Source organism: Epinephelus fuscoguttatus, linkage group LG23, assembly GCF_011397635.1.
Source record: "Epinephelus fuscoguttatus linkage group LG23, E.fuscoguttatus.final_Chr_v1".
Taxonomy (NCBI): Eukaryota; Metazoa; Chordata; class Actinopteri; order Perciformes; family Serranidae; genus Epinephelus; species Epinephelus fuscoguttatus.
Window position 1 is genome coordinate 2,745,829 of NC_064774.1, and position 20,326 is coordinate 2,766,154.

Genomic DNA, 20,326 nt, shown 5'->3' on the forward strand with positions numbered 1-20,326 from the left:
CATACTGTAGATTAGATAAGCTTCAGCTTAATTGTCATTGCAGAGAGTAAACATGCTGTAACCATGACAACTGAATGCAGTAAACACATTGCACTGCAGAAACAACTGAACCACTAAACGGACTAAAACGTCCTGTTCTGCTCCCAGCAGTAAGATAATACACCTAACGTCCATCTGATGAATGCACCCCTTTTTCCTGAATTAAGAACAAAGAAACATTTTTATTATTCCTGATAGTTTTGATTGCAGCTCTAATATTTTACAGTGGTAATGAGTTACCTAGCAACAGGCTCAAAGTTCAGATGATACTCAAAGTGAAACTTAGTGTATAAAAGCAGAACCAGATCCTCTACTGAGTTTAATAATGTGGCTTACAACGTGACTTTGTCACCGTTCAACTCTGAAAAAACACATGTGAAAACACTGAGAGGCTCTTTTGGGAAGTTCAGCGGGAAATGCATGAGCTGTTAGGATATCATTTGTAATACAAACTAAATGTAATGCAGCCAGCAGACCACCATAAACCATGGAGAGATAAGGTCATAGCTGGTCAATGATTTACAGACTTTGGCCGTTTAGTCTGTTCAACTGACAGCATGCAGCAGGTACGTCGTCTCCTGAATTTATTTTTACCTATTTTACCTGTTTCAACTAATTTATATTATAAAAAAGTAGCACAGATTACCGACAGTAAAAGTAGGTCTGCATTCAGGGCTGTGGGTTCTGTAGTGATATTCCGAAACAGATTATTAAGTCTTTTTTTAAACCTGCATAAAAAGTTGAAATCTGTGAAATGTATTTCAAATTTTGAATATCTGTGATTGAATGACTTCAAATTGAATCACTCTTCATGATGATTATTATTTTATCTTTAAGATGCATTTTAACGTGATGTTTGTTAGCTCTGAAAATTTTAAAATGTTTACAGTTTTAGAAAGAGTCACTGGTCTCTGTATCATAGAGAGGGCTGCGACGGGGTCTAAACTATTGACAAATTCTGTAAGAATCAAAGCAAATTTTACATTCACTAAGTCATTGACAAGTTGTCAAGAAAAGTGAAATGATAACTCAGTCTGATTGCAACATATATGGATTTTATTGTGAGGCCAAAAGTGAAAGTTAAACTGCTTTGCATAGAAACTCTTTAAATTTTGAAGTTAACACTGAGGGTGTTTCCACAGGTATAGGACTACTATTTATATTTACATACATTGATCAGCCACAACATTAAAACCTGTGACAGGTGAAGTAAACAACACTGATCATTATTATATTGTGCAATGTGCTGATGGGAAAACTTTGGTCCTGGCTTTCATGTGGACGCCATCTGACATGCTTCACCCACCCAAACACCGTTATAGACCGATTATCCCTCCTCATGATAACAAACTCCCTGGTGGCAATGTCCCACCCAGCAGAACAAAGCGACATGCACACCTAACCCTAACCCTAACCACAAAAAATGCTCAGGAAAGGCCTGAGGAACAATCCAGTTTCATAGCCATGGGACGTGCTGATACACCACCTTATAAACCACAAGATTCAAAGAATCCTCCGCCAGTGCTGCAGTGCCAGACATCACAGGATGCCCCAGAGGTTCTGTGTCCATTCCTCAACAGGTCAGAGGCCCCACTGTGGATCAGACTTGGCTCTGACCTGTCATGGACATGTTCGTTGGGCCATTCTTGAGCAGTTTTTACAGCATCGCACGGCCGTGGTATAGTTGGTCTGCAACAGTGTTTGGGGTGGTGTGTGTCAAGTGTCATCCACATAAATACCAGGACCCAAGGTTTCCCAGCAGAAGATTACATTGTGACAAGATGATGAACATTATTCACTTCAGCAGCCAGTGGTTTTAATGCTGTTACTCCAAAGCTTATTTTCCATATAATGTATTGCTGGTCTCTGCTGATTTTCAGAACTTCAAGATGCTTCCTCAGAGGAATGGACTGTCCCTTCAGTCTCCGCTCAGACCCCTCAGTGTGTTGATTTTCCATCTTCTCCTGACACACTCTTGTAGAGGTAACTCACACACTAATAATGTCACAAATCAAACATAATTATATAATCATATTAATTAATGCCTTTAAATTAAAGTTGTTGTTGAGTGTTTTTTGGACACTGGTATTTCAGTTATTCAAACACTTTTACTCAGAAGGCTAAAATAATGTAAATGGTTGAGTTAAAGCAGAAGAGGCAGAGTCAGAAACTTAGAGTGTTAAAACCTTTCAGTCTCATTTACAACTACATGCTAAACATTCCAACTTGTTGTGTGCAGATCTTGTTGACATTATAAAGTGAAAGACTCACTTCTGGCTCTAAGACAATTTGTGCCTGAGTTGAAACAAGCATTTCTTTTAAAGAATAACAAATAAAATCTATTGCAGTCAACATCTTGCAGATACGTAATATATTTTGTATGATGTACATGTCATTTCTAGGAGACGTGCTTAGTTGGATGGCCACATATATTGAACTTTGTAGTCTACAACGTGTTGCATATATTGTAACAAGACTAATAGCCACTAATGCTAGTGGCTTTGTGAGGCTGTGCTTAGGTAAAGAAGAGCTTTGAGCTAACACCTTATGCAAATACGTTTGTACTCCCAACTCATCGAATATTCTTGTTTGGTCACTGAACTTTAATATCTACATATGATGCACTATCCTGGGTTGTTGATGTTCTGAGATGCACTTCCGTTGTCATGGAATTTCGTTAGATGCATACAGTCTTTCAAAATAAACTTACAACATCAGTAAAACACCCGGGTGTGGTTGACCCTGTTGCTAGGTATGATGCAGTCTTCTAAAAGCTGTGATTGGTTGTTACAAAAAGGGAAAAAAAGCGCTCCTAGTAATGAATGGACAGTGAAATCAACCGATCATAGAACTTAGACTGTAGTAAGAAATGTGTCATCGTGAAAATAATTTTACGACATGATGATGAAACTCAGCAAAATTAAATTAAATTGTTACACAGCTTCAAAATGTTTGAACATACCTCATTCACATGCCGATTATCATATTGATTTGCTTGTTATGTTTACTCGCCATGCTGGTAATTTTACTTCTTAATCTATGTGATATTAATGGTGGACGCAGACTCAGCTGTCAGCAGTTACTGTGATTGCTGGCCTCCTTGTAAAAAGCGGTTTGATTTGGCAGAATGACCAAAACAACGAACGAAATGGAGGAAAAAAGAACGAGAAAGCCGAACTGGACAGAAGAGCAGTGCCTGCTGTTGGCACAGCTCGTGGAGGAGAACAAAGGAGTTTTAAGTTCGGTCCCGGGATCACGGCACAAGGGAAGAGGCAGACTTGGGAGCGCATTGCCCGACAAATCAATGTGTCGTTCCCTCTCCTTTTACACAAGCGATGAGTGTGAGATACGCTGGTACGTGCTGCAATCCAAAGCGGGCGTTATTGTGTTACTATGCTGGGTGGGAAAAGTGAGCTCATCCCTGATGAGGTCAACCACAAATATTATCCCTGCACGATCGAGTCGGTAGTGTCTTATTAAATCACTGTCGTTCAATATACGGAGAATATCTCTCCTTCCTCTCTGTCTTTCCGCCATCTTCTCTGTTTAAGACATTCTTAGGCTTCTTAAAAGTCCTCCTCCCTCCTCTTAACAGTTTTTCACCTTAGGAGCTCTCTTAAGGCCTAAGATGCTTTGTGAATAACTTTTATCTTACCAAGGGAAAATGACGTCACTAAGAGCTACTTTTAGTCTTAGGATTCTTTGTGAATACGGGCTCTGATACTTACAATTATTTCACTGTGCAACAAAAGCATGTGGTTAAGTTAAGAAACACACATCATGGTTTGGCTCAACATTCATACAGGAAGCAAACACTGGGCTCCAGGGTGAAAGTCCGGTGCACGCATTTGCCACCCTTCCTGCCCACCCTGCAGAGACAGTCCAGGGGCCGTATTCACAAACATTCTGAGAGTACTCTAAGAGACCTCCTAACTTAGACTAAAAACTTTTAGTAAGGACTCCTAGCTTAGGAGTGATTTAGGAAAGTTCTAAGAGCAACTCTGAGCGAGGAACTGACAGAAAGTTTTATCTTACTGAGGGGTGTGGTTGACCCTGTTGCTAGGTGTGATGCTTTCTTTTAACAGATGTGATTAGTTGTCACAGACATGCCCTTTTGTGAGCCTGTGGACACCCAGTGGAAATGAAATGAACTGCATCACAATATGAGCTTGACAGTGTTGTCGATGTTAGTGTGATCACTCTACTGATGGAAGGTTGAGACAGACCCAAGTCATCACTGCTGCACATATTTCTCCAGTTTTTCAAATATCTTGGTATTGTGATAATTATATTTCTGGCATTATAGTGTTCTTTTGTTAGGTGGGAAACGTATGCATATCTCAAATGAGATCGACCAGAAATATTTTCCCTGCACAATCTAATCTGTAGCATTTCATGTACTCACTATCATTTTGTGTTTAGAGACCGTTTCTCCGACCTCTTTGTGTTTCCACCATTTTCTGCTCTGATTAAGAAACTCCTAAGCCTCTAACAAGTCCTCCTCCCTGCTCCGAACATTTTTTCACCAACTTTTATCTTTACAAGGACCAAGTCTTAACTTTAAGGGGAAATTCAAAGAAAACGTCACAATTCTAAGAATTTTCTTAGAATTTCATCACTAGGAGCAACACTTAGCGCTAGGAAGCTTTGTGAATACAGCCCCAGGTCCTTAAATTATGTATTTGCCCGGTGGCATCATTAACTGACACAACCCATAACATACCGCCACAAAAGGATGTCTCTTTTTTGTCAGTGTCTGATGCAAAACATCAATGACTAAGCAGCAGTACTCGATGTCTTTTGAATGAAAACAGGCTGTACAACCACATATAAAACATTTCTACTTGTTGTCTACAGATATTGATGTCATTATAAAGTGCCTGATTCACTCCTGACTGTAAAACAACTCAAGCACAAGTTGTCACAAGTGAATATTATGAGAGTAACTTATGAGATCTACTGCAGTCAACATTTTTTTTCCATTGATAACGGGTCTGCCATTTCTAGCATGGAATACAAACCCTCACAGAGATGAACAGATTAGGCCCGTTTCCACCGCAGGAACTTCGGGCCCCGAAAGACTCCTGGCTGGGGCTTGGGGTTTACTTGGTGCTAATTGGATAAACTCAAAGAGGGATGTGACGTCAACAGAAAGCAACAAAATAGCCGGCATTTTTTAAACTCAGCAGACGAGGGTTAGCTCGTTCATATAGCTTCCGCCGTCATGTAAACAAACTCAAACGGTCCGTGGAAAACATATTTTTTCCAGCGGATATCTTAGTTACAACATGATTGAGCTAGCAAAGCAGTTTTGTGTTGCTATGTGTGGTATTTATTCAGTTATGGGAAATCACGATGTCTAGAAAGCATCAGCTGACAGGGACAGCTAACAGCAGCAGCAAAGCTAACATCAGGACGTCATCTGTTAAAAGCCTCCCGTTGTCAACATGAAACTACTCCAGTTAGCTCAATCATGTTGTAACTAAGACATCCGCTGGAAAAAATATTTTTTTCACGGGCCATTTAGTAAATTTAGTGAGTTATTACAGACACCGCTATCGGCTAACAGCTAACGGCGTCCCTATGCCACTACGTCGCCCCGGTCAAAATGGTCGCGCAACGATTACGTCACATCCAGAGCCCGTAACTTTACTGCTTTACTTTACTTTAGGAACCTTCCTCCTACTCTGCTCTCTCAGTGGAGACACGGCGGTTGAGAGGGCTGAGCGAGAGGACGTTTCTGTAGTAGTTCCTGCCCCCCAAATAGTACCAGGAACCTCTTCAGTGGAAACGGGCCTATTGAACAAGTTCCTACTGCAGGATTTAGTAAACGTATCTTTTTTTCTCTCCAGGTCAGTCTCAGTTAATCAGTACAACTCAGCCAATAGTGGCAACAGTTGGCGATGACATCATTTTACCATGTCACCTGGAACCTGCAGTGGACGTTGCTGCCATGACATTGGAGTGGACGAGACCTGACCTGAATTCTATATTTGTCCTTGTGTGGCGTGCTGGCCAGGACCTCGTAAATACTAAACATCCATCCTACAGAGGAAGAACATCTCTGTTCACTGATGAACTGAAGAGAGGAAACATTTCACTGAAGCTCTCTGATGTGAGACCTTCTGATGCAGGAAGATACAGATGCTTCATTCCCAAAATGAAAATAGACTCTTTTGTTGAGCTTGTTGTTGGTAAGTGGACACATAGTGTATCTACAGTGTAGTCTGTGCATCCAAAGAGGAACTGTAGTGGGATCAACAGAGCTTTCAGCCACTCACACAGAAGGTCTGGCTTAAGGGTCAGCTGAGCCTTCGGGCCCCTGGACCTTGTAGGCAAATTTGTGTTTCCTAAGATAGCGAGGGTATGACCTGCACTACTGTCCCTCTGATTGGCTAGCACTCATTGCTGTAGTTGGTGGGATGGTAAGGGTGAGAATGTCAGGGTAGGCCAATCAAAGGCAGAGTGAGGCAGAGCAGAGCAGGTTGTGCCTTTGCTAATTCACTCCTGGAAGGCCCATTCAATAATACGTCCATACCTTAAGGAGTTTAACAAGCACATTACCTTATATGCAGTGAGGACCAACATTCAGACACGAACTGTTTTTGAATTTCCTACTCTACTGTAGCCGACAGTAAAAATCGTGACTTCATGCAGCTCCATCATGAGTTCAGGGACCAGCTGTGATTGGTTGTCATACAGGAACCGTGGTTATAAGTGACAGGTTGATGTTCTGGCTTTGACAGCTAACTGAGGGTCTGAGGAACAGAACGACTGACACAAAATAATCAGACAGACAACACTTATGCAGAGGACATGTTTGATGATTAGGCTGGCAGTTGTTTATTTACATTTGTGCATCTTTTTATCATTAATGTGGTGACTGTATCACCGACTACTGTTTTTCCTATTGCTCATCATCAGGTGCTGCGTCCTCACCTGTCATCAGTTTAGCAGGGATCGACAGAGACAAGGGGGGAGTGGTGTTACAGTGTGAGTCTGCAGGCTGGCATCCAGAGCCTGAGGTGTTGTGGCTGGACGGTGAGGGAAAGCTCCTCTCTGCTGGACCTACAGAGACAGTCAGAGGTCCTGATGACCTCTATACTGTCAGCAGCAGAGTGACTGTGGAGAAGAGACACAGCAACAGCTTCACCTGTAGAGTCCAACAGAGGAGCATCAACCAGACCACAGAGACACACATCCAGGTTCCAGGTTAACATGAATTATATATTTTAATGTGTTCACTGTTTTAGTTTCAGATGGCAGAGCTTCAGTTTTATATAAATGCCACATTTGTCATTTCAGATGATTTCTTTAAGGTCCAGTCCAGTCCTTCTTCCACCATCACTGGTTTGGCTGTTAGTTTGGCAGCTGTTTCCATCATGTTGATTCTGTTACTTGTCTTTTTTGTGTGTAAACAGAGGAACAACAGAACCAGTAAGTCACAGATTCATTGGAGTCAAGTTATTTTTACAGGTTGGAGATAGTGATATGAACTGTACCACTGTGTAAATTCTTCTTATTATTTTTTTGCTTTATTTCCAATCCATAAAACTGTCACGTGTCTTATATTTATATAGCTGAGTTTAGACTGAAATGTCTCTGTGCTGTGATACCTTTATAAAATGCACTTTAATGTGTTTAACAGTTTAACTCTGCTGCCTTTGTTTGACACAGAGACCAAGAGAAGCCCCTCAGATGAACGTGACACAGGACCAAGTAAGAATCCCTCTGGAGAAGAAATGGAGTCTCTGAAGGGAGAAGAGGAAAAGAAGAGGAATAGTGTGAGTTAACAAACAGGACACTTTCAGTGGAGGGAGAAAAGACAAGAGCAGGAAAATTAAAATTAAAGAGGAATGTGGTTTTACAAAGTGGCGAGGCTCGTCCTGGACTCAGCACCTTTATTGAACAGACAAACCCAAACAGCAGATCCATCAGGTCTGCACTGAGAGGGGACTGTAGTCACTTACAGGTCCACCTCCTTCAGCCAATCATACTTTTCTGTCAGAGCTTCTAAACTATCAAACACTGTCCCATCTGAGATAAGAAACTGTCTCACCTCTCACAGCTTCACACCAAGACTCAAGACGCTCATCTAAACACTGTTGTTGATATATCTGGCTGCTAACATGCTGCTAACTTGCTTTATGTCCTCTGCCCGTTGCCAGGCAACCGACTCTGCATGGGTATGTATGAAATATGTTTTCCTATCAGCATGGCTAACTGTGTGTTGCATGGCTTGTGTGTTAGTGCACGAGACCATACTGCGAACATGTAACTGCATCTGTTAACATTGTGTTAAGAACCACATGATGGCTATTGTGTTTTATCTAGGTTTACTCTTTACTGCTGCTCTGTGTGTAATGCTTAGCTGTGTGTTGGTGCTTCATGTTGCATGTCTGTGTGTACACTCACACTCACATGCACACACTAATCAAACTGAGGAAATGCTTGACAAATTAAAAGTTTTAATAGATAAGAAGTAACTAAAGGGATAACAGCCCAAAGTAGACAGATATGTTAATAATCAGCTTTCCTGAGCCCTGTTCTCAGTGAGTGATAAGCTCATAGCTTTCTCTCCATTGTTAAAGTGGCCATTAGTTTCCAGGCGGAGGTTCCGGGAGGAGAAGAGGAGGAGGGAGGAATCTGAGAATAAGGTAATAAATCTTTTTCTTTTTTAGCCACCCTCTTACTTCTCATTAGTTCCCTTTTAAATCTTTTGTCACTGTTGTCATGTTCTTGTACATATCTTAAAGATCATGTCTCTAAACTCAGCTCCAGCATGAACACACCAGGAGAGGTTCATCTTCTGACCTACTTGTCCCATTTTCCTTACTTGACATTATCCTGATTAACGTACAAAGAAATCACATCAAACACAAATAATAACCTTCAGTCGTTTGTGAATGAATTTGTATAACTTTGTGTATCTTCCATCAACACACTGATTTGTTTCCAGCCATCGACCTGTTTCTTCCCCTGGAAACATTTTCACAATGTGTTCTTCTCTTCTCATGTTTTGGCTGTATTATTGATTCCTGTCAAAGCCTCAAACTGTTGATTTGATTTCTGCATATTCAATATGAAACCAGCTGAAGTAAGAACAGAAATGTGCACCGTAAACTACAGAACAGGAAGCAGTTAAACACAGTTTACATGTAAATAACAACAGAAGACAGCTGAGTGTTTCCAGTGAGTCAGGTGTTACATTCAGGTCCTGTATGTTGTTCTTCATTCACATTACAGTCAGTAGAGTCCAGACTGAGAGCACAATGACCACAACACAAACCACATTACCATATGTATGACTATGTTGTATAATCACTCCTATGGTTAAAAAAACAGAGCATGTCTCTCATCTAGTCTTCCTCCATGTCTCTCATCTAGTCTTCCTCCATGTCTCTCATCTAGTCTTCCTCCATGTCTCTCATCTAGTCTTCCTCCATGTCTCTCATCTAGTCTTCCTCCATGTCTCTCATCTAGTCTTCCTCCATGTCTCTCATCTAGTCTTCCTCCATGTCTCTCACCTAGTCTTCCTCCATGTCTCTCTTCACTCACAGTTTGAGGGAAACCAGGCTGAAACCATCAAACAGCTCCAGGTGCAGACACAGTTAAAGGACAGAGCTCAGAGTGAAGTGCAGACCCTGAAGAATCAGCTGGAGACCAAAATAAGAGAGGTTAATATGATTATTATTAACTGTGAATGAATCTGACTGACTCAGCTCTTTCTCTTTGCGTCTTCTCCACATTTCACTCATTTATTTCTTTATTCTTCCCACTTCTCCTGATTTATTCTCACATTGTTAAATTATACATTATTAGTATATGACAGAAATTAAATTCCTTTATTTCCTTGTTGTCACCAAGCTGTGATTTAAAGTGCAAGAAAAGGTGAGAAATTAAATATTTGCATGAAAAGAAGAAATTTTATTTTCTCCCTTGATAAAATATTTAACTTTGACCATAAACACAACAGATGTCAACTTCATGTAAAAGATCCATTTATAAACAGTCTGGCTTGATAACCTCTTTCAAATTTCAGTATATATCAGATAGTGATGCTCGCTCTGCATCTTTTTCTGTAGTAGCTTTAAAAAAATCTTAATGAAGCTTCTTAGATATAAAATAAAATTAATCCTGAAACCAATATTCATATAAATGTGTAGAGCACTGTATTGTTGGTAAGGCTGTATTTGTTTTAATGAATTAAAAACAAATTAAGATTATAATGTACATGTTTTAAAAAAGAGAGAAATGTGAAACTTGCTCAGACATTGTAACTAAGTTGTTACTTAATGACCAAAATATATGTCAAATAATATTGAAAGAACTGTGGAGAAAACTTTCACCCAGACATTAATGTAATGTGTAAATGTGATTAATTAATACAGAGTCTCTCTTCATCTCTCTCCTCCCTCTCAGCTCCAGGAGGAGAAGACGAAGAATACAAACTTGGAGAAAGAAGTGAAGACCTTGAAGCAGGACATACAGATGAAGGACACACAGGTTGATCTTTCACCTTCCTGTCACATTTCTCTCTTTATATTCTCCTGAGTCAGTAGTGATGAGTAAATGTTCCTCATCCAATACAATGTTTCTCCTCATCTCTCTCCTCCCTCTCAGCTCCAGGAGGAGAAGAAGACAAATACAAACTTGGAGAAAGAAGTGAAGACCTTGAAGCAGGACATACAGATGAAGGACACACAGGTTGATCTTTCACCTTCCTGTCACATTTCTCTCTTTATATTCTCCTGAGTCAGTAGTGATGAGTAAATGTTCCTCATCTAATACAGTGTTTCTCCTCATCTCTCTCCTCCCTCTCAGCTCCAGGAGGAGAAGAAGACAAATACAAACTTGGAGAAAGAAGTGAAGACCTTGAAGCAGGACATAAAGATGAAGGACACACAGGTTGATCTTTCACCTTCCTGTCACATTTCTCTCTTTATATTCTCCTGAGTCAGTAGTGATGAGTAAATGTTCCTCATCTAATACAGTGTTTCTCCTCATCTCTCTCCTCCCTCTCAGCTCCAGGAGGAGAAGAAGACAAATACAAACTTGGAGAAAGAAGTGAAGACCTTGAAGCAGGACATACAGATGAAGGACACACAGGTTGATCTTTCACCTTCCTGTCACATTTCTCTCTTTCTATTCTCCTGAGTCAGTAGTGATGAGTAAATGTTCCTCATCTAATACAGTGTTTCTCCTCATCTCTCTCCTCCCTCTCAGCTCCAGGAGGAGAAGAAGACAAATATAAACTTGGAGAAAGAAGTGAAGACCTTGAAGCAGGACATACAGATGAAGGACACACAGGTTGATCTTTTCACCTTCCTGTCACATTTCTCTCTTTCTATTCTCCTGAGTTACACACATACAAATCAAATATGAGCCAAATAACAAGCTTCAACAATTATCTTTAGATGTTTGTTACAGAGTCTCAAACCTACAGTAGTAAGAAGAGCAGAGTGTGTGTGTAGTCAAGAGTCCATGTGTCACTGTTGTCATTATCATTTTTAATGTAATCAGTATGAATATAATTACCTGTCATTGCTCTCTTTGTATGTCTTCTCATCAACACACTGATTTACTTGTTTGTTTCGGATTGTTTCCTCCGAAAACACTTTGAAAATTTCATCAGAAAGTGAAATACTGAATGAATCAGAGCTTTTAGTTAGAGTTCAGTTTGGTCATACATATGATTGTGTTGTATAATCACACCATGGTTAATAAACAGCATGTCTCTCATCTAGTCTTCCTCCATGTCTCTCTTCACTGTCAAACCATCAAACAGCTCCAGGTGCAGACACAGTTAAAGGACAGAGCTCAGAGTGAAGTGCAGACCCTGAAGAATCAGCTGGAGACCAAGAAAACAGAGGTTAATGTGATTATTATTAACTCTGTGAATCTGACTGACATGTCTGCTCAACTCTTTCTCTCTGTATCTTCTCCTCATCACACTGATCTGTTTCCAGTGTTGAGGTCCGCAGCCTCATCAGCGCTGAACTCGGGGAATAATCTGACGGAGGCAATAATAATCTTTAGCCTGTACAGCATATTTATTGGAGACCTCACATTTTCTTCAGTCACGGAGGGAAAATCAAACCCCGACCTCTGACAGAACATGACTGGGCATGGCCTAAACAAAAAAGTGATGACGCAGCATACTTGTAGACTTGCGCCTCACTGTGGTGAACACAGAATACTGCCCCTCAGTAAACAGCAGTCACACAGCAAATTGAGTCCACAATATAAAAGAATGCCTCTTAACATCCATCTTTAAATGTGTCTGATTTATTAACACACTGTTAAACTGAGTTGGTTTTATACATTATTATCATATGACAGAAATTAAATTCCTCTATTTCCTTGTTGTCACCAAGCTGTGATTTAAAGTGCAAGAAAAGGTGAGAAATTAAATATTTACATGACAAAGAAAATATATTTTCTCAATGAATAAAATGATCAGCTTTGACCATAAACACAACAGATAAACATGTAAATGACTGATTTATAAACAGTCTGGTTTAATAACGTATTTCAGATTGCAGCATGTATCAGTCAGTGACGCTCTCTGAGTATTTTTCTCTGGTAGCTTGAGACAGCATGACACAAAACTAAACAAACAAAATCATCCATTAAGCTTTGTTAGAATAAAATGAGTCCTAAAATCAATATTCATGTAGATGTGTAGAACACTGTATAGTTGGTAAGGCTGTAGTTATTTTAATGACTTAAAACTCCTTCAGCAGATGATGCTCAGAGTGTGTTAACAGAGAGCTAATGATGAGAATGAGGTGAGTCAGTTTTAAAGGGAACACAAAGGTTAGAAACATGTTGAACACAGTGTGAAGGTTCAACAGTCCAGATGTGTTCAGCTTCTCTGTCACACTGTCACTACACTGCCTGCTCTGACATCAACATCTGTCTGTCTGTCTGTGTGTGTGTCTGTGTGTCTGACAGGAGGCAGAGACCAAACGTCAACTGGATACAAAGACCTCTGAGTGGAGGAAGCTGCAGACAGAGGTACACACACACACACACACACACACACACACACACACAGTCCTCTCTGTCAGTGTTGTGTTCAGTGTGCTGTGGTTGGTATCAGCTGTGATCAGTGTGATAATGTGTGATGTGTGTGATTCAACCAACGTGCTGCTGACAACAACTACTGCCTGACCTGTTCAGAGGAAAAACACATTTCTCTCTTTCTATTCTCCTGAGTCAGTAGTGATGAGTAAATGTTCCTCATCTAATACAGTGTTTCTCCTCATCTCTCTCCCTCTCAGCTCCAGGAGGAGAAGAAGAAGAACACAAACTTGAGAAGAAGTGAAGACCTTGAAGCAGGACATACAGATGAAGGACACACAGGTTGATCTTTCCATCTTTAAATGTCTCACAGCTGCTCTTTGTTCTTCAGATATTAAAACACTGTCTGATGTGACTGAGCAGCAGTTTGACTGTTGCTGATTTGACATTCAGTTAACAACATATTGATTGACAGCAGCCTGTTATCAATCAATATGTTGTTAATTAAACATCACAATTGTTTTTAAAATGTTGCTAAATAATGTCAGAATCCATAAATACAATATCTGACTGAATGTGAGCTGGTATTATTCCAGTGAAGGATATTTACATCATGAAACTGACCATTCATGCTCCCCAAAACCATTCATTCTTAATGTTAACCCTGTATTGTAGCTGCTCTCCAGCCCCCAGCATTCTCCCCATAATTAATTTGAGAAAACAAAATACTCATTTATGTCTTAAAGATAAAAAATATAGAAGAAAATTTACACTCGACACCTTCGAGGTCATTGAACAACTACATTATACAGCAGCTGAGAACAAACATCATTTATAGGACAGTTACGATTGTTATTACAATTTGGAACATGCAGAGAAACAGAACAGCAAATCAACATGTATATTTCATGACAGATTTAGACATCAGGTCACACTTACAGGCTGTTTCTGGGAGAAAGGACAGCTGTCAACAATAACTGGTGTTTAAGTGAATCCAGTTTAAACAGAATTATTCATTAAGTCATTTTTGGTTGCTTGAGTAGTTGATGAGACGATAAACCAATGTGCAGTGGTTGGTGTATATGTTCAAGATTTGATCATACCTAATAACAAATCAAAATGATATTAATAACTCCAATCACTTCCAGCAGGTTTCTGCCCGAGATTCTGGGAGTGACAGTGGATCAGGGAGCAGCACGGAGCCTCCACAGAGTGATGGGTCCTGGTACTCACGATTTTACAGCTGAACTTAATGTGTTGTCTTTTTCCAACACATTGGACTTTAACCACACAATGGGACCAACTGCATGTCACCACCATCTGCACTGCTGGAGATTTCCATCATCACCTGACATCACACACTGTAACAAGTAACATCTAATCCTGATTAACACTGAGAAATGAGCATAAAGAAAGTTATTGTCTGTAGCAGTGGTTCCTAACTGGTCCAACCACAGTTTAATATATTCACTGTCATTCTTGCGTTTGAACATGTTGTGAAGCCAGCTGGCTGTCTCTGTCAGGTAGCTGTCCATTATTCACTCACTCTACAGCAGGAAATGGCCCTCCAAAATAAAATCTCTGCACCAGATATTCACTTTATTTAAAAACTGCTGGACCACGACCCACCAGTTGGGAACCACTGATCTAAAATGATTCATGCTGAAATGTAAAATTTGATCATAAAAAAACTGATTTATATCAAAATGTCAAACTTTGAATGGGCATATCTCATGCCCCGTATGTCATATAGACATGAAACTTTGCACAGAGATGCCTCTCCTCATGAGGAACACATTTGCCTCAAGAACCCATAACTTCCGCTTATATAGATTTTCCGCCATTTTGAATGTTTTGAAAAACACTTCAAATGGATCTCTTCCTAGGAAGTTTGAGCGATCTGCATGAAACTGGGTGAACATAATCTAGGGAGCAATATCTAAAGTTCCCTCTTGGCAAAAGTTGGAAAACTTCCTAAAACTGAGCTTCTATAAGGCAATGAATATTGCGGAGGGCGTGGCTCATCACATAAAGGTGTAGAACATCTCAAGGGTTTCACCCATCACCACGCAACTTTGTAGGCATATGACCACACATAATCTGAGGGGACCCTCCATTATTGAGCCCATCAAACAAAATGGGGGCGCTAGAGAGCTCATTTCTTATCTAGGCCTAACCGCCATATGGATTTTTACTAAACTTGGTAGATATGTAGAACAGGACGCCTCAAGGTGACTGGAGAAATTTAACTCTAATTGGCAACTGGGTGGCGCTATAACAACAGAAAAATGCTTCAAAATGGCTAAAATGCGACTGATCGCTGTGGCTCCCCCTGTGGACCAATGTTGGTGTTGTTTCTAATGTTTGGTATGACTAAGTCATGGTATGGTATGCTGTACATAATCACGGAAACTGTCAGTGTGTCATTCTGTCAGTCAGTCATTCTGTCTGTCCCACGTTTTTCTACTCACTGACGTGGTCAATCTATGTGAAACTGCACATAGGCATTGAGGATTGGCATAGGTAGAAGGTGACAAAGCTACCAGTGGCTATGGACTAGTTTATATATATTTTTTTTTACAAAGAAACCTCTTCCAGTTTATCAGTAAAAACTCAGTAAAAATGACTCTGCTGATGGCTTTGTCTCAGAGGGTCATTTAAGCTTCATCAATTGTTTAGAATCAATGGAGAAAAATGTTTTTATTGAATAACTGCTCTTCAATTATTAAACCTTACACTGTAAAAAAAAAAAAGGTGTAACACAAATGTCACTTTGATAACGTTGCATCACTGTCATGTTTCCACAGCAGACTGATCAGAGCTGAAGAGATTCTTGTTATTATGTGTTTTGTATTAAATCTAATGTTTAATGTGAATTTAGATATCTTTACTCTGCTTGTGTGTGTGTGTGTGTGTGTGTGTGTGTGTCGAGAGATAAAAAGACAGATGTTTGTTCTTACTTTTACAATATTTGCATTGACACATATCAAGTTTCAAAACATTTCCTATTTGTCCTGTGAGACTATCCTTTATAAATAACATGGAAAACAGAAATATTTTCTATAACATTTCTTCTTCAACGCTGCATTCAGTGTGAACACTCCATTCATGTTGTATATAAACTCCCTGCTTTGTTCAGAATCAGTGCAGAAAAACATTTTTTTTCATTGAAAACCTCCAGTTTGTAACACAGACGTGACTTTGATGAGGTCGTATCACTGTGGTCATTTTTCAAGATTCTTGTTTTTATGTTGTTTTTTAAATCAAATCAAATCAAATCTGATGTTTAACATGGCTTCAGGTGTCCTTATTGTGTGTGTTTGTGTCATAGAGAGACAAAATACCTGATGTTGGCGCTAATGTTTACAGCATTTGTCCTTAAGCTCAGTAAATAATTATGAAAAAATAAACCCATGAAGATATAGTTCTGTGTTTATACAATACTTTGAGTGACGTCTGCACATTCTTTGACTTTTTTAACCATTTATTGTGCTTCAAAATATTGTTGAATTAAACTGTTTCAATATTCTTTCTTCAGTTTACAGCTCTGTGATACAATCTGTTTCCTGTTTTAAATAAAGATAAAAACAAGTGTCAGGCTGCTTCAAACGTTGGTTTGAAGATGATACAGATTCCTCAAGGCACAAGTTAACTCTTAAATTATCAACCTGTACAAACCATTGTTGTTTCAGCAGAGCCTCCTGAACGCCTCTCTACACACATCACATGTATTGTCTCGTGTGGTTTGTGTCCGAGAGGCTCAAATTATCACCAGCAGCTGTCGAGTCTAAAACTAAAGACGCAGCAGCATATACTTTAAAAACAGAGAGCTCGGTTTTTAAAAATAGTTGATGCATCAGTGCCTCTGTGGTTTAAACTTTTCTGTTTCTGAGAAAGACCAACAGTCACTGCAGGTATGAACATGTGACACAGAGGTTCGATACCTCACAGTCACACACAACTTATACAAAAACTAAACAAGTGAAGATTAAAGGTGAACAACATCCTGAAGACCTGCCAGATTTCTCAGACCGTGAGCATGATGGGACGCTCTGTGCTTCATTATCTTGATGACCTTTGTCCCTTTATACATGAGTATCAGTTATGTTTGTGCAACTGTAACTGTGAGTTTGCCACAGTGCAGCAGTCCCACCAGCAGCAGCAGCAGAGGCACCATCACTATGGTGAACACCGTCCTTAAGACGAGGACGACATGTATGAAGAGGTCTGAACAGGGACAAGTCTCTCTGTGATGAGCTGCAGAGACAAGAGAACATATCTGCTGTAACATCATGACAGTATTAACAGTATGTAACAGGTTGTCTCTGAGAGCTGCTGGAGCACAAGTTGAACACTGACACATTTTAAACAGTGTCATGTCTCACCTCTGACAGCCATCCAGCTCTCTGGTGACTCTCCAGCTCCAGAGATGTGACACTTGTAGAGTCCTTCATCAGACTTGGACACACTGTGGATGGTCATCTCTCCTGTAGAGCTGCTCCTGATGAGGACGCCATCTTTGTAGAAACCAGCTGTCAGGTGTAAAGAAGACATCTTCTTCCTGCAGGTCAGAGTCACGTTGTTGCCTTCTTCCACAGGGAGGACAGGACTCTCCAGGATCACTGAACCAGCTGAACAACATAAGTTTTATAGGTTGAAATACACTTGTTTGATCACTCTGTGGGTGTTCAACAGGAAAAGTGATGTCAGTTTAATCTTTTCTTTCAAAGACTACTTCACCAGCAAAATGATCATGTACATATCAGTTACTCACCTGTGTTACATTGAATTAGGGAGGACACCTTTGTTTTTCTTTCATGCCTTCACAGTAAATACAAAATCCAAAAACGAGGAAAATTCTTGATGAACATTAGTCATTAGGCGCCACATTTAACAACAGCAAAACTACGTCAAAATATCTGTTTACAAACTCTCACACAGCTTGTGCAGTATAACCCAAGTCTCATTTATGTAGTCGAAGGCTCAGTGCATCACAAACCGACCTGTCTCACTTCAAAGTCACTGAAAACAGGCGCCTGGTCAGTGACTTCCAGCGTCAGACATGAGGCAGGACAACAATGAAAGTTAAAGCGGCGAAAGTCTGAGTAGGGCAGCAGGAGGGATGGATGGGACCAACAACCACGGACTTTCACCCAGGAGCCCGGTGTTCACTTCCTGTGAGATTGTAAAGTTAAACCCTGTTCTTTTGTTGCCTAAACCCAACCACATGCGAGTGCTGGGAAAACATAACCATGTGCGTTTGTTGTGACCGTATGTAAACGTTAAATTTCCTGTGTATCTTGAAAGACGACAGTGAATGTAACAGGCTGAAGTTGACACGGCGTCCCAGAACGTCATCAACCAACACACCCAGGGTACCTTGCACGTCGTATGTGGACGTGGAAAGTCCATGACCAAACGTGCACATGTGACGAGGTCGCAGTGAGAAAGTGTTGCACAAACACATGCATTTTCACTCAGATTTTACAATATGAAAAACGTCTGCATGAACAGTCAGGTGCAGTTTGTGTGTGTGTGTTTGACCTCTGCTCAATGCTCAAACACTTATCCAGACGTGCTGCTCATTCACATATTTTAAATCATAGCATTTAGTGAAAATCCATCTGTTTGGGAGGTACTGAAGGTACAACTGGATAAATGAGACTTGGATTATACTGCAGGAGTTATGTGAGAGTTTGTAAACAGATGTTTTAATATAGTTTTGCTGTTGTTAAACACGTCCGCCATGACATCAATTCATCAGGAATGTTCACTTTTTTTGGATTGTTCGCTCACGGCAGAGACAAACAACGTTTTCTTCACAAAGTCAACATAATACACGCTGAGTCACTGATATGCAAGTGGTCATTTGGGGGGTTGGAGTATTCCTATTTGGAGCATTGATTACAAAAAGCTTATATAGATTCCCCAAGACACACGTTAACCTTTAAGTTATCAGTGAGCAGAAACCATTGTTGTTTCTACAGAGCCCTGTAACTGCCACACACGTTTAAGTCTCGTGGTTTGTGTCTGAGGCTCAAATTATCACCAGCATCTGAAGAGTCTAAAACTAAACACAGACCAACAAACACTGAGAACTCGGACAACTGGCCTTTTAAAATAGTTCATGCATCAGTGCCTGTGTGGTTTTAACCCTTCAGTGTGTGAGAAAGTGCAAGCATGAATATGTACGCTAAGGTCTGACACCTGAACGCACCAAAAGTACAAGTGAATTACAAACACACAGTGAGAGAAGAGGACAAAAAAAAATCTGTAAGATGATGCTGTTCTACATTTTCCAGACACAAAGCATGATGGGATGCCTAATTCACTATGAAAATAAATGTATTAACACTGGTGCCTTGTGAGTATATTTAGTGTAACGAAGGATCCAGAGGACATATAAAGCATCAAAATAGCACTTGTTTAGTAAAAAAAAATGGTGCTGCAGCTGGTCCCATTTTGCAGAAATGGCCCCTGGAGCAAAGCAAGTTGAGTATCTCTGCTGTACATCCAACACGTTCTCATCCCAAGTCATCACATATCGCAGCTTTGTGGCCTTTCATGTCAACATATAACCTGCAATGTATCCTCCTGCATCTGCTGTTGACATTCCAGGACGCCGCTAACAACACCGGCACGTCAACCACAGCACACGATCAGGATCAGGCAACAAAAGCATGTGGTCAGGTTTAGGAAAGAACATCATGGTTTGGCTCTATAAACTGAAATGGGAACACTGGCCTCCTGGGTGAAAGTCAGTGTGACGTAAACAAAGTAGAGTCTCACCTCTGACAGCCATCCAGCTCTCTGGTGACTCTCCAGCTCCAGAGATGTGACACTTGTAGAGTCCTTCATCAGACTTGGACACACTGTGGATGGTCATCTCTCCTGTAGAGCTGCTCCTGATGAGGACGCCATCTTTATAGAAACCAGCTGTCAGGTTTGGGGTAGTTGTCTTTCTTTTACAGCTCAGAGTGGCATCGTTACCCTCGTCCACAGGGAGGACAGGACTCTCCAGGATCACTGGAACATCTAGGAAACAAAGGTTGTATATCTTACCCTGAAATGATCTGAGATGCAGCTGTTTGCTGACTTTGTGGGAGTTAAACAGTGAAAGTGTCATCATCTCTTCTTTTAGCTCTCTCTCATCAGAAGCTAATCTCATGGATTGGAAACATGACTTTTTATATACATTCAAACATACCAGTGACAGAGATGTTGACCGTGTTGCTCCTCTCTCCTGCTTCATTCTCACACC

General features: G+C 40.4%; 3 protein-coding genes across 6 annotated transcripts in view; 2 read left to right on the forward strand and 1 right to left on the reverse strand.

The window, feature by feature from the left end:
* The window catches only part of LOC125883954 (butyrophilin subfamily 1 member A1-like), a 67,496-nt gene that overhangs the window by 26,177 nt on the left and 20,993 nt on the right, over nt 1-20,326 (forward strand). The window contains exons 6-17 of one of the 3 annotated variants that reach the window (XM_049568616.1): nt 6,989-7,251; nt 7,345-7,476; nt 7,717-7,823; nt 8,208-8,225; nt 8,631-8,696; nt 9,600-9,716; nt 10,462-10,545; nt 10,663-10,746; nt 10,864-10,947; nt 11,065-11,148; nt 11,266-11,349; nt 14,217-15,165. In XM_049568616.1, the coding sequence (XP_049424573.1) occupies nt 6,989-7,251; nt 7,345-7,476; nt 7,717-7,823; nt 8,208-8,225; nt 8,631-8,696; nt 9,600-9,716; nt 10,462-10,545; nt 10,663-10,746; nt 10,864-10,947; nt 11,065-11,148; nt 11,266-11,349; nt 14,217-14,312 (1,219 nt within the window). In that variant the 3' untranslated portion in view covers nt 14,313-15,165. Of the gene's footprint in view, nt 1-6,988; nt 7,252-7,344; nt 7,477-7,716; nt 7,824-8,207; nt 8,226-8,630; nt 8,697-9,599; nt 9,717-10,461; nt 10,546-10,662; nt 10,747-10,863; nt 10,948-11,064; nt 11,149-11,265; nt 11,350-14,216; nt 15,166-20,326 lie in introns of those variants that run through there. The other 2 variants (XM_049568617.1, XM_049568618.1) reach the window with 2 other exon arrangements.
* LOC125883962 (Fc receptor-like protein 5) overlaps nt 1-20,326 on the reverse strand; it is a 59,981-nt gene that overhangs the window by 17,185 nt on the left and 22,470 nt on the right. The window contains exons 5-6 of one of the 2 annotated variants that reach the window (XM_049568646.1): nt 17,451-17,696; nt 15,203-17,322 (exon numbers count right to left, since the gene is read on the reverse strand). In XM_049568646.1, coding sequence (XP_049424603.1) covers nt 17,168-17,322; nt 17,451-17,696 — 401 coding nt within the window. In that variant the 3' untranslated portion in view covers nt 15,203-17,167. Of the gene's footprint in view, nt 1-15,202; nt 17,323-17,450; nt 17,697-20,326 lie in introns of those variants that run through there. The other variant, XM_049568645.1, reaches the window with a different exon arrangement.
* Nucleotides 508-20,326, forward strand: part of LOC125883950 (trichohyalin-like) — a 55,202-nt gene continuing 35,383 nt past the window's right edge. Inside the window, exons 1-2 of the mRNA XM_049568613.1 lie at nt 508-605; nt 1,920-2,022. Coding sequence (XP_049424570.1) covers nt 597-605; nt 1,920-2,022 — 112 coding nt within the window. The 5' untranslated portion in view covers nt 508-596. The remainder of the gene's footprint in view (nt 606-1,919; nt 2,023-20,326) is intronic.